The sequence below is a fragment of the Bactrocera oleae genome, chromosome 5 (genome assembly GCF_042242935.1).
Source record: "Bactrocera oleae isolate idBacOlea1 chromosome 5, idBacOlea1, whole genome shotgun sequence".
Lineage (NCBI taxonomy): Eukaryota > Metazoa > Arthropoda > Insecta > Diptera > Tephritidae > Bactrocera > Bactrocera oleae.
The window spans coordinates 9,021,774-9,036,088 of NC_091539.1; the positions used below are offsets into that span (position 1 = coordinate 9,021,774).

At 32.3% G+C, this 14,315-nt stretch overlaps 2 protein-coding genes across 3 annotated transcripts in view; one reads left to right on the forward strand and one right to left on the reverse strand.

Annotated features, from left to right (window-relative positions):
* Vsx2 (Visual system homeobox 2) overlaps window positions 1-2,379 on the reverse strand; it is a 138,630-nt gene extending 136,251 nt beyond the window's left edge. For both annotated transcript variants that reach the window (XM_070109585.1, XM_070109584.1), the window contains exon 1: window positions 1,482-2,379. In XM_070109585.1, the coding sequence (XP_069965686.1) occupies window positions 1,482-2,199 (718 nt within the window). In that variant the 5' untranslated portion in view covers window positions 2,200-2,379. The remainder of the gene's footprint in view (window positions 1-1,481) is intronic.
* Neb-cGP (ATP synthase membrane subunit K, mitochondrial) overlaps window positions 1-14,315 on the forward strand; it is a 230,645-nt gene that overhangs the window by 63,345 nt on the left and 152,985 nt on the right. The gene's annotated exons all lie outside the window — the stretch shown is intronic.

Below are 14,315 nucleotides of genomic sequence, written 5' to 3' on the forward strand. Positions count from 1 at the left end.
AAAATGTGATAAACAAGAAAACGAATCTATTCAACAAAAGGGTTTAACGATATGCCGAAAAAAATACGATATAAGTTGTACTTAAAAAATATATAAAAACTAAGAATGAAATTATGTTTAAACATAAAATAAGATTTAGCTTTAGTTCTTAGTTGTCTTCTACTTTTGATCCTAACCTAACAAGTTTGAAAACTTGTGTGAGAAAATTGTACAAAAGTGTAATAAACATATTTTTACTTTAAATAAAATAATGAGTATAAAAAATTATTTTAATAAAATTATTTAAAAAAAATAATAATAAAATTATAATTAGTAGAATAAAAAAAAACATTATTCATATAATATTATGCATCCAAAAGAATATATTTACAATTATATAAATAGTTGGTAGCTTTAAATTTATTATATAACATAAAAAAAAAGATTAAGACTATATGTAAGCTATAATAATGAAAATGTTTAATTATAAAAAATTAGACAATAAAAAACTAATAAATAATCCCTTAAAAAATTAAAAACGTCTATTGATTGCAGTCTTTAAGGAATGGTTTGTATGAATTAAATAAAGTATAATATTTTTGGAAACGTATTATAAACACAAAATATATTATTATAAACAGTTATATATATTTTGTTGCGGTTTTGTCAAACATTTAATGATGTTAGGATCTAGCCAACATAGCCTTTACTAAAAAATTGCCTCAACGGCATATAATGAATCTTACTCTGAGCAAAAAATACCAATAAACTCAGCAGAAGCTAAGTTGCCACACCATTGTAGCAGCTGCCTGACGAATGAGAAAAAAAACTGCATAGAAAGTTCACCTCACGCGTTATTTAAGCCAAACTAGTAATAGATATTCATAAAATTCCGGTCAGTGCGTTATTAGAAAGCATTAAAATAAATAGTCAAGGCCACTTAACTGTTCAGACTATCCAAACATCCAACCGTAAAATATTAAATTACTACGTCAGATGACAATGTCAGCGAGGGAACCGTAGACCCGCTGGATCACTGTTTTTTAGGCGTGCAATGCTACAAGGAAATCGAATGAAAATGATATAATAGAAAAGAACAGTGCTTAAAAATTAAAGAAAACAAAGCTAAACACCTATAAAAAACTAAGCTTAAAATTTCACGCTAACCACTGCATTCCAGCAGTTCCGGTTTCATGCCTACGCCGATAAATTGGTGAGGTAGAAGGCTGGCTATCGACTAATGAGATGTAATCAAATGGTATTGAAAAAAGCTCATGGACTCAGCTGTAGCACAACTGTAGTTGTAGCTAACCCTAATAGCTAAGTTCGGGTCTAGAAGGTAACTAATAATTCAAACCTTACGCAAACAGATTTATAAAAATAAAAATGTAGGAGCTTGCAAACTCACAACGAAATATTTATTATATATTACAGAAACTTATAACGGTATTTGCCTGCGTGCACTATAATTCATATTGCAAAGGCCACAAATCGCCACTTACCCTGTGCATGCAACAAATGATGCGGCGGATGTCCGTGTGCATGATGTGACTGCAGTTGCAACTGGTGATGATGATGATGATTATGATGTTGTTGCAATGCATGCAAATTGGTAGTATGTTGGGCTGCCGCCGCCGCAGCACCGCCACTACTTAGATTATGTGGCAAAAATGCAGCTGCAACCGCGGCATGTGCATTGAAGTAGGCCATGCGTGAGGCAGCAGCAGCAGCCATTGTCATCTGGTGATGATGATGTTGCTGCTGTTGTTGGTGTTGTTGTACAGCATGCTGTTGTTGTTGTTGTTGCTGTTGTTGTTCGGCGGCAACACTAAACGACCCGGTTGCAATACTGCCATTTGCTGCCGTAGTGACCACGGACGCCGACAGTGTGGGCGCACTACTGCCCACAGTTGCGGTCGTGTTTAATGAAGTGGTTGAACTGCTAGCGCTGCCGCTGCTGCTGCTATTGGCAGCCAACGCTGGCTGATTGGGCGATGGCGTACGCGTTGCTGTTGCCGTGGGTGACGGTGTGCCCTCCGTAGTCGCTGCTACCACAGGTTCTTTTGTTTTCGCAGACGGCGTGTCGTGGTCTTTGAGCTCGCTGCCACTTGCGATGGGTTCGTGTGTTTTAGCGACGGCTGCGGCCACGGCGGCTGCTGCTGCGGCTGAATTGCTCAAGCCGAGCAGCTCTTGTATGGCGAATGGTGAACGTTGTGGCATATTTTTTTTATGACGATGTTTTTTTTTTTTTGGAAAATGCAGTTATTTGCAATTTTAATTAGATAAATTAATCCAGCGTTGATAATTTTTTTTTTTAATTTCACTTTCACAAGTTTTTTACTTTCATTTAAAATTTTTGTTCAATTTTCACTTCATAAGTTTATTTGTTTATTTGCAATCCGTTATTATCATCTGAATGGGCTAAATACAAACTATAAGTAATTTTTAAGTGCACCGACTCTGCATTTTTGCGGTACAACCATTAAAAGTCAAAACTTTGGACCAAAAAAAAAAGAACTGAACTTTTTTCTATCTTTCATTTCTTAAGAAACATATTATAGACGATGTTCTTCATACCTATATATAATCGAGAAGACACCGTCGGCCAAGTGAGAAAAGGCTTAATATACTTATTAACAAGTAGGTTTAGGTCTAATAAAATGTAGAAACCTAATAAAATGCTAAAACTGGAACCCTTTCTGTTGCATTAATTCTAGATATCAATTCCGAACCATATAAAAGATTCACAGATGAAGCTTCATTGTCCTCGCATGACTCAAAATAGCACAGTGATTCATAACTATTCCTACCTTAATCATAACCTGCATTTTTCTTAAACTCCAAAGTGCAAATAACGTGCACTCAAATCAGAAACACTTTCCTAGTTTCACATGTATGTATGTCGAAACATAGCTTTTGAGGAACTGGTTTGACGACCTTCTACCAAGGAAGACCCCAGTCGAAGATGGTAGAAAAGAGTTACCATCCACAGAAGACGGTTTCGTCTGTGCCGGGTTTGAATAGCGTGAAGCTAACAATGGTAGAAAATTCTTTGAAACTTTATATCTGTAATTTTCTCATCCAATTTCAAATTTTTATTAAAAAAGCTCACTAATCAGCGTTTTCATATGACACAGCCCGCTCATTCCAATCGAATTTCTTCGCAAACCAGATGAAATGATGATTTGACGGGAAAAAGTCTGATCTATGGAACTTTCTTCGATATTTGATTTATTTTTCAATTGTTTTGGATGATTTCTGCGGGTTCCAAAAAGTTTGAACATACCTTCGAAAAATTGAGGGCAGAAATACACTCGAACGATACTTGGAGGTGTGCTGTCATCTGACGAGAGATTCCACTACTACATAGTTAACGGAAGAAGTTCGACATTGAGTACGAAGTACAGGTTGTCAAAGCTTAATTTCGAAATTTGTAAAAGACGTTATGCTAATGTCTCATATTATAATGTAGATAGCTTGGAAACACTAACTAAATTTATAAAAAAAATTTCGTCGGAAAACTTTTAGGAAACAATTTAGAAAGCCTTAACTACACTTATTAAGAATTTTCTTGCAAATCTAGAATTGTTGCAACCTGCAGAAAGGGTATTTTGCAAGGAAAAAACATGTTAGAAAAAAAATTTAAGGAACAAATTTTTAGAATTTCCATTTAAAAAATAAAAAATTAAATATTATTGATACACAGAACACACTTTTAAGGAAAAGTAATATTTTAGGAAAATAGAAATTTAAACGGAAAAAAGAAAATGTTTAAGAAAAAACTTTTTAGAATATCGATTTTTGAAGAAAAAACTTTGGGAGAAAAGAATTTTTAGGAAAAAAGAAAATGTTTGAAAAACACATATTTTTTTAAATTTTTTAGAAAGTTTTTATAAAAAAAAACATATTTTATTAAAAAAAAAAAATAATTTCATTGCGAAATCCATTAAGCTGATTATATATATTTTATTAAAATTTATAAAAAAAAAATTTAAAACTTTATAACAAAAAAATAATTTAAATGCGATATCCATTAAGTTGATTATATTTGGAAAGCAATTCGAGTTTTTAAGGAAAAAACATATGTTTTGGGTAAAAGTAATAATAATACAGCGAAAAAATTTGGAAACAAGGAATTTCAACAATAAATAGCTGCTGCGTATATTAAGAAAATTGTAATTTATGGCAGACTATTTATAAGAAATTTAAAAAAAAAATATTGTGGATTGTGGATTTTTATACATAAAAAAAAGTGGTTCAAAAGGCGGCAAGCACAAAACAAAATAAAAAAATGCTCGACAAAAACTATAACAACTCTATGGAAGCACCTATTTAATCTCGCAACTCTCTATTCTTAACATTTTAAAGCTAAAGGAATGAGCTATCCGTTTTATAAATTAAAATAAGAGAAAAAAATACATACTAACTCTAAGAGATAAATTTCATAGCGAGTATTGAACATCTATTACATCAATTTGCTTTGGAAATCAACTTTTTAGTCAAATAGTAGCAGCCATGCTTTCACTACTCATAGAAACACCGCACTGACGCCTCTTATGCACTTACACGAAGTTACAATGCGTCACGCGTATGTCTTTTTTTTATTTTGACGCGTCGCAGCAAGCGCAAAATATTAACTAGCAATAAACCGGTTTATTTGAGCGCGCACACACGAAACAAACAAACGCACATACGAATACGCGCTCCAACCGAACACACTGTGAGCGCACATAGAAAACGCTTCAGTACATTGCCTCGCGAGCAGGGCAATCAACAGCGCAACAACTGTAAATAACGCGCTGAGTGACGCGTTTAACACGAAGCATACTTTAGTGGCGCACAATAAAAAGCGTGGCGCGCTAGTTAATGCCTGCCGCACATAAGTACAATAATTTACGTAAATTTTTGCAAAAATGTCAAGCGCCGATAATTTCGCATAAAATACACAACAAATTCGCCATAATTTCCACGTACAACTGTTGGCCGATTGCAAGCGCACCGAGAGTTTTGTCCAAACGACAGCAAGTAAAGTAAGTAACGGCGCTGGCTGGCTGGCGACGACAACAACGAGCACAGCGCTCCGACGCGCTAACTATGGCTGTTAGGCGAAATGCGAAATCATCAACGGCATAGCGTTTGTGGCATGTGGCAGTGGCGTAATGGCGCTAGTGGCAGACAAACGTACGCATTTGCATGGCACACGCGGCATGCGACATATGCAAGCGGCAAGTAGTCATGCGATGCCAAAGCTAAGTGTATATACATATATATATTTATTATTCTTGTTGTTGTAATTTTATTAATGCTTTTTCAATGCATTTCTTATGTTGCTCACGAAGATTTGCGCATGAGAAACAGATGCAAAAACAAAAAGCGTTTTTTAGTAATATAAAAAAAAAAAATATTGTAGCAGCAAGCGTACGCTTGACAATTGTTGTTGTTGCAAACATAATACGCCACTTGTTGTTGCTTTACTACACTCTCATTTACATAGCAGCTTTTACCTTAGTAGTTGTTGTATTTCAATTCTTTTTTTTTATTTACTTACGGTAAATCTCATCAACTCTCAGCGCCGACCAGCAAACCAACAGGCTTTGCTGCGGCACTCGCGCTACACTTAATTCACATTGCATGCGCATAGTCAAAAACCCCGGTGCTCGCACAAAACATTGGGCGTCAACCTCAAACACGGTACATGAAGACAGCGCCGGCGTCCGAACGGCACAACATGTGTATACACAGTTAGTTGCGCTCGCTAGCTGCACTGCTTACACATACAGCAGCCATGTGAGGCATTTCCCCTGCCGCTTTACGCTAAGCAATATGGCGCATGCGCGTTAACACGCCTACATGTGCGTCGCAAGCGTAAACGGTGCAACTAGCTAAGCGCACAAATGGCGCGCCGCTTGTCGCACTGTTCGCACGCGCTTAATGCATACTGCTTTCCAGTATATTGGTTCCAATTGGAAATATTCCAGTTGGAATACTGGCGCGTTATGCATGTGTTAGTGTGCGATTTGCGCGCGTATGCGTGACTCTCCTACCATTTTTGTTTTGCTCATCGCTGTGTTGGTGTGATTTTTGTTGCCATTCATACGGCGCACAACAACAAAAGGCAAGTCCTTCAACCTTCCGTTGAAATGTAAACGTAGTTGTTGCTTTGTAAAGCTCTTTACAACTATGAATTTTACATAGTTGTTGCTGTTGTGCGTCATCCACATTGCCGCTTCGATTAATGGAGTACGCCAATTTATAAAACGCAGCCGTTCATTGCATTCATTTGCTTTTTTTGTTTACTCGCATTCACTGCGTGCTTGGTTGTTGTTGCATTGCTGCTCTAAAATTCGACTTTTGTTGGAATAATTAGTACTTTTGTTACTGTTCTCAAGTGCTGAGTTAGTGTATACCGTAGTGTAGATTTGAGGAGTTTCAACTGTAAAATTATTGGTTTTCTTTGGGTCTCTCTGTAATCGCTCTTCATCCTTACTAAGTTGGTATGCTTAAACAGGTCGTATGCTAGAACGAATTTCGATTCTCATGGGCTGTGCTTTTTAGATGGCAGTTAATCTTGCTACAACCGTAGAGATCAACTACTACTCCGCAAAGTCAGGAACTAGTTTTTATCCTAATTTCTTTGCAATACCCCTCGACAGGGAAAATAAACCTACACGTACATTTCTGTAATACATAATTACTCATAAAAACTATTAATGGACCATCCCATAGATCCATACCCATAGACTTCTTATTGAATTCCTTAGTACGAATTCCTTTAAAAACTAATCTGCTCAAAAACTTGGGTTAAATTTTCTTCAAAAGTTCCGATATCATATCCTAGTTTTTAGAAAATCGTTACACTCAGATATTTCCACTCAAAATTAATTTTTTTACCTTTAGAATCAGATGAAGTTAATGAAAAACGTTTATACAGATATTTGGATGGAGAGCACGTGGTTAAATTAGGGCAGTACTGCTTTGTTTATCAAAGTGAGAGGGGAATTTTCGAGCTAAAATTTTGCCGCAAGTTCCCACATTAACTTTTGCTTTTTATTTTTCGAGATTTTTAGGACCAAATAGAAAAAAGCTCGAAAATTAGGCCCGAAGACAGTTTTAGTTAATGTCGCTCAGAATATACTGTCGTTCAAAACAGTGGATTTTGTATGAGGGTAGCATACCGAACATAATTTAAACACCAATAAACAATCCACTGAAATATGAAGATTTTTCGCTTGATAATCTTAAGAGCGCTGTTTAAAACAATCAAACCTGCGTATCCAGTAAACCCGCCGCATTGTTCGAACCACTTTAAGATGAACCGACAACCAAACCCGCTATATGTTTACTGCCGAAACCTAAGACTGTTGCGTCTACGTAACTGGAAAAAAGTTCGGTTCGTTATCTGACCAAGGATTGTTAACTTGCCAGCATTCCTCAAAATAATATGAGCAATATCTTCCGTATGTTTTGCAGAACACAGTTAACATTTTTAGCAACTCTCTGGTTACGAAAGAGGTTCTGATAACGCTAGCATGATCAATTGCGAACCAAGAGGTTAATTTGCCTCGGGAGACTGAAATATTCACCATGCAATTGCGGTTTGTATACTGTTTCGGGCTGGACTTCTACTCCTCACACTGTACTACGAGTTACCGTAGACATGTCCTGCACAAACCAGGCGCTAACCAACTCTTTGTACTTGTAGGTTCACTTATATATCCCCTCAGTAAGTAAGTAAGGTGTTACCTACTTTGTATGGTACAATTACGTGGCATCAGCTCGTTTTATGGACCACCCGCTAGATGACATCCCTAAAAAATTTGCTACCATGATGCTAAGTACAGTTTAAGTGGCCGCTATAACAACATATATAGATTTTAGCGCATAGAGTAAAAATAAAAGCAAGATGTTGTAGGAAGCTTCCATAACTGAGGACTTTTAAGTAACATCTTTGAAGACTAAGTGTTTCCTGCGCCCGTTTGATGACTTCCTTAAAAACAACGCATAGTATTACCGCTAAATGGCGTTTTAATAAACACAACAACAACAACAATAACTAAAGCAAGTTTTGAGATTTTGGTTTGACCGTTCTTGCTGTCGAGTGGACAGTCCTTGGCCAGTTAAAAGGTAGGTCCGACTGTCGTGGGAACGGAGTTCGAAGTTTCGTTCATGAGTGCAAAGTACACGGCGCACGTACAAAAGTAGGAAAATCAAAATTTTAGACCGAAATTAAATGTTCAAAACAATATATTGTTATATTAAACGTAATTTTCCACAAAAAAAAAAATTGAAATTATAACCTTTAAGTATTAACTTCCTTCCACTGAAACTGAGCAAAAGAGATTTATAGCAAAATATCGTATTCCGCTCTACACTTGAGCCATACATAGCGCAGAAATTTAATATTTTTATTTTGACAGCGAACGATTGCGATTCCTCAGCTATTGCAAAACGCACAAATAACAACAAAAACCCATTAAAGTTAATTAACAATGAGCCAGTGTCTAACAGCAAGTAAATAAGACTTTAATAGGATTACAAGGAATTCCCTTTCGTTGGTGCGACGCGGATGATTCATAGCACACAGTTAGCAGCACAAAGTGTACAACAATAAAAGCAAGGTAGAATGCAAAATTCCAATAGAGGAGACGGGAGTGGACTAGAGTAGAGGCATGTGTATTTTGTAGCCCAAATCACGCACGACATTTCAATTGTTTTGCTAAAAACTGCAGAAAAAACGGTAATGCGTACGCGTGGAATGCTTTGTAAGGAATTCTAATGAAATAAGCGAACGCAAAAGAGTATGAAATCGAAATGTGAAAATATCAAATTACACACACAAGTATGAAAAAATCATTGCGCATGCGCGCACGCTGACCGAACCGACACTCATTCATGGCGAACGCAGCGTGTTGGCTCGGTTTAAAAGCTAGCTTGCTTCTTGTTTTTTTATTACTTTTTGTTTGCACTTGCAGTGAAGTTTCCTCATTAGTGTTTTACCTTTCATTGCTTTTGTGCCATTAATAATTCATATCGCCGCTTTTGCGCTGTCAGACAGCGTGGCTTCAGCGCTCGCATAGCTGTGCTTTGACTTCGTCAACTCTTTTTAAGCGCTTTTAGTCGAATGACGTATTCACTATTAGTAGAGAGTCCTACTTTACTCGTAGATTATTTTTGTAATAGAAATAAAACCATTGTTTGGTTACGCCGTGGCATTTGAATTGGTTTTATATTTTATAATTTGGTCCGTTATCAATGGGTACTAGCACCAAAGCGTACCTTTAGCTCTACATAAAAAAAAGACACCGATGAGAGCCACCCTTACCAGTATATAGCATTAATAAAGACAAGACTTCTGTAATCAAGTTTAAAAACGTCTTACTGGAAAGTTTATTTTTTTTTTAATTTTTTAGGGTTTTAAATATTTTATTAATATATTATATATATATATTTATTAAAATAATTTTTGTGAATCATACATTAAATGTTAATTTCAAATTTATTAAAATTTTTTTAAATTATAAATTTAAATATTTATTTAATTTTTTTTATTAATAAATTAACTGTTAATTAATATATTTATTAAAAACTTAATTCTAAATTTTATTTAAATTTCTGTTTTGTAATGTCGATACTTTTATTCCATTTTATGCATTTCCTATTTTTTTCAATTCCGCAAATTAATTTGTTCAGTTTTGTCTTTTTTTTTAATTAAAATTTAATGTTGTATAATATAAAAAAAATGTAATGGTTAAACTTAATTTTTTTAATGATAAATTGAATTTGATATTTTTTAAATTACAAATATAATTTAAATTTTTTTTAATTATAAATTTAATTTAAATTTTTTTAAATTATAAATATATTTTTAATTTTTTTTTAATATAAATTCAATTTGTTTTATTGTAATTTAAATACAAATTATTAATTTTTATTATTATTTTCACAATCTGCAATTTAATTGTTTGTATTTCAGTTCAGTTTTTTTTTTGTATTTAAAGTTAAATGTTATATAACATAAAAATAATGTAAATGTTATACTTAATTTTTTTTTATAAATTTTATTAAAATTTTTTTAAATTATAAATATAATTTTAATTTTTTTTTAAATAAATTTAATTTGTTTTATTGTTGGTTAAATAAAAATTTTTAATTTCATTTGCATTCTTACTATTATTTTCAAAATCTGCTAATTGTTTCTAATGCAGTTCAGTCTTTTTTATTTAAATATAATTAATTATTTAATAATAATATAACATTATTTTTAAATTATATATTAAATTAAATTTATAATATTTTTAATTATAAATTTAAAACCAATTATAATTTAACTCTCTTCATTTTTTGTTTTCAAACTCGATAATGTTTAATTCATTCATTTAAATTTTTTGAATCATAAATTAAATATTAATTTTATTTTTTCTGTGTTCAATATTTAATAAAAAAGAAACAATGAAATACTTTTTTGCTTTATTACACAATTATATTTTTTACTTTTTAAGATCATATCTAATTAATTTTTTTAATTTATTATTTTTATGCGATTCACTCTGTCTTTTTGGTTTTATAATAATTTGTAATTTATGTTTTAAATTTATTTTTATGTGATTCATTATCAGTTTTGGTTTCTACTAAATTTTAGTTACGAAAGATAATCGAATTTTATTCTATTATATAGCCAAACATTTTCAAACAAGTTTTATTTAAAAAAAAATGTAATATTTAACGTTGTTATCAATTTAATTATTTGTATTTTTATGATTGTTTTTGCACATTTTGCGCTTTTATTTATTTAAAATTTAAGTAAAATTTTATATTTAAGATATTTTGTGCTCAAATGTTTCGTACGTAACAATACCTAGTATTTTTTTATATTAATATGAGCAATCTTTATTATAAAAAAACGTGTTTTTATCATTTTTTATTAACAAAAAAATTTATTTAATTTTTTCCGCTTGGAAAACTAAAAAATAGTGGATTTGTTCAAATTACATTATGAAAACATTTATTTAAATAATATCTGGTGCTACACCTTTGACTTTTTAAGATTGCAGAGCACCGATGTGGCCATCCAATTGACCATATTGGCGCAAGTTGGGAAGTAAAGCATATCACTCGGATATAATATTTTCCAAAAGTTCTTCTTTATTTTTTTGTTAAAACCAGCAATTGACTTTTTTAATATTCCCCACAAATAATTGCTCTATTGAATTTAAGCCAGGGGATTGGGCAGGCCACTACATCATATTAATTGTTTGGTCCATTTCATAACAAGTTTTGAGGCATGAACTCCCAGTTAAAAATCATATCTTCCTCGGATTTGGTAGCTTCAACTTTTCAAGTATATTTACGTAGTCTAGAGCACACATTTTGTCTTTTAACTAAAATATCGGTTTAAATCCTGGGCGGAAAAGCATCTCTATAGCATAATATTGCCTCCTCCATGTTTGATAGTCTGTACGGTGTGTTTAGGATCGAAGGTTGTATTTATAGGTCTTACATATATTTTACCATGAGATCCGAACAAGCTGATGTTGGTTTCATCAAATTATTTTTTTTTTTTTGCTTAGAAATGGAACTTTTCTAGCCTTCAAATCATTTCCAACTAGCCTACATGCCTACAAGGTGTTCTTAAGATCCTTTGACGATATAAAAGAATTTTTTTTTGATGTGGAAATCAAAAGCTCATCGAACTTTGAATTTGGTATGCATTTTTGTTTCATTATCGATTTCTTTACTTTTAATTACTTTTATATTCATATTTTATGGCATGATATGATGCATGTAAGCTTTATTTATACAGTTTTTATTTTGATTTTCTATTTTGTTAAATTTTATTTTTTAAGGCATTAATTATATTATTATATTTTTGGATACTTACTTTGATAATTATTATTTTCATATTATGTCATGAATTATTTTCGCTGACTTCTTTTATTATTATTTATTTATTTTAACTTTTATTTTATTTTAACTATGTTTTTAAATTTTTTTTTTTTTGTTTTATTTTTATTTATTTAAGTTTCTTCTATTTATTTAAGTTTCTTAAATTTTTAAAATTTTATTTTAAGTTTTATTTATTTATTTTTTGTTGTTTTATATTTGAATTTAAGTTTCTTTTTTTTAATATATATTTTTATACTCTCGCAACCTGTTGCTACAGAGTATAATAGTTTTGTTCACCTAACGGTTGTTTGTATCACCTAAAATTAATCGAGTTAGATATAGGGTTATATATATATAAATGATCAGGATGAAGAGACGAGTTGAAATCCGGGTGACTGTCTGTCCGTCCGTCCGTCTGTCCGTCCGTCTGTCCGTCTGTCCGTCCGTCCGTGCAAGCTCTAACTTGAGTAAAAATTGAGATATCTTTATGAAACTTGGTAGACATGTTTCATGGTACCGTGAGACGGTTGGTATTGCAGATGGGCGTAATCGGACCACTGCCACGCCCACAAAACGCCATTAATCAAAAACAAATAACTTGCCATAACTAAGCTCCGCAATAAGATACAAGACTGTTATTTGGTACACAGGATCATATTAGGGAGGGGCATCTGCAGTCAAAATTTTTTTTTAAAAAGTGGGCGTGGTCCCGCCTCTAATAGGTTTAATGTGCATATCTCCTAAACCGCTAATGCCATAATAACAAAATTCACTGGAAGCAAATGTTTTTAGCACTTCTATTGACGGTGTGAAAATAGTTGAAATCGGGTGGCAACTCCGCCCACTCCCCATATAACGGTACTGTTAAAAACTACTAAAAGCGCGATAAATCAAGCACTAAACACGCCAGAGACATTAAATTTTATCTCTGAGATGGTCTAAGATGACTTAATAGGAACCGCGTTCAAAATTAGACAGTGGGCGTGGCACAGCCCATTTTTAGGTGAAACCCCATATCTTGAGATCTGCTTAACCGATTTTAACCAAATTCGGTGCATAACGTTCGTTTCATATGTTACTATGTTATAGTGCGAAAATGGGCGAAATCGGACTACAACCACGCCTATTTCCCATATAACACCATTTTCAATTCCATCTGATACTTTCACTTTCCACTATGCATATCAAGCAACAATGATTATATCGGGGTAAAACTTTGCGTGAATAATGCGATTAAAGTATGCCACCTTGTGGCCAAAAATTGTCTAAATCTAACCAAAACTGTTTAAGCCCCTAAGTACTAAATACGTGGACCCCAGTGCCTATAGTTGACCTTCTACCGAAAATATCAGTCAATCCACAAAGAAATCTCAAACGAGTATACCATTTGACTTTGCGAGAGTATAAAATGTTCGGTTACATCCGAACTTAGCCCTTCCTTACTTGTTTTATTTTTATTTTAATTTTTATTTATTTGTTTTTTGTTGTTTAATTTTTGAATTTATGTTCGTTTTTTTATTTTAATATTTATTTAGTTTTTTTATTTTATTAATTTTTAATTTTTATTTTCCATTTTATTGTTAAATGCTTTGATTTTTTTAAATTTATTTTTATTTTGTTTTATTTTTTTTTTTGTTTAATTTTTTTTGTTATGTATATGTTTTGATTTTAATTTATCTAATTTTATTTTTTTATTTTACTTTATTGTTTTAGTTATTGTTTTTGTTTTATATTTTATTTCATACCTTTATTGTACTTATAGTTTTTATTTTTTTAAATTCCTAAATTTCTCTTACAAATTCATATTTTTATTTCGAAAAAAATGTTGATAAGTGTTCTAGAAGCTGTGGAGAGTCCTCTTTCTGGCCAATTTAAAGTTATCAACTTAAAAAAAATTTTTGTGGTAATTTTTGGAGTTTTAAAACAAAGTCCTAAACGACAACATGCTTTCCTTAAGCGTTAAAATAAAATTTGAGTCAAAAACCGTCACATTCGGTAATTTTTATATAAATGTAAAGAGTTGTAAACAAAAATAATTTTTTCTTGTCCAAAAAAATTTTTACTCGAAATTTACTTTAAAACTAAGGCCGCCTCGAGAGTAAAACAAAAAATTTTTTTTTGTAAAAAAATTTAATTTTTTTATAATCTACAGATTTTACCTCCAGGCCAGCAAAAATAAATTTTTTTTATTTCGCTCCACCCTAGTAAAAATGTGAAGTTGTGACCCGTAAATATCCTTTCAAATGTACAATGAGTAAGTATAAAAGCTACAAACTGAGGAAGTCAAATGCGCTCACAAACGAGTTAAACAGAGAAATCGGCTAAAGTGTTAACTCACATACACGCACATACATATAAAACAAAATAAACAAACATGAATTATAAAATATACAAAACTGTCAATTATAAAACGCCGCACTTGCGCGTAAATGACGAAAAGTGGCTACTTGAGT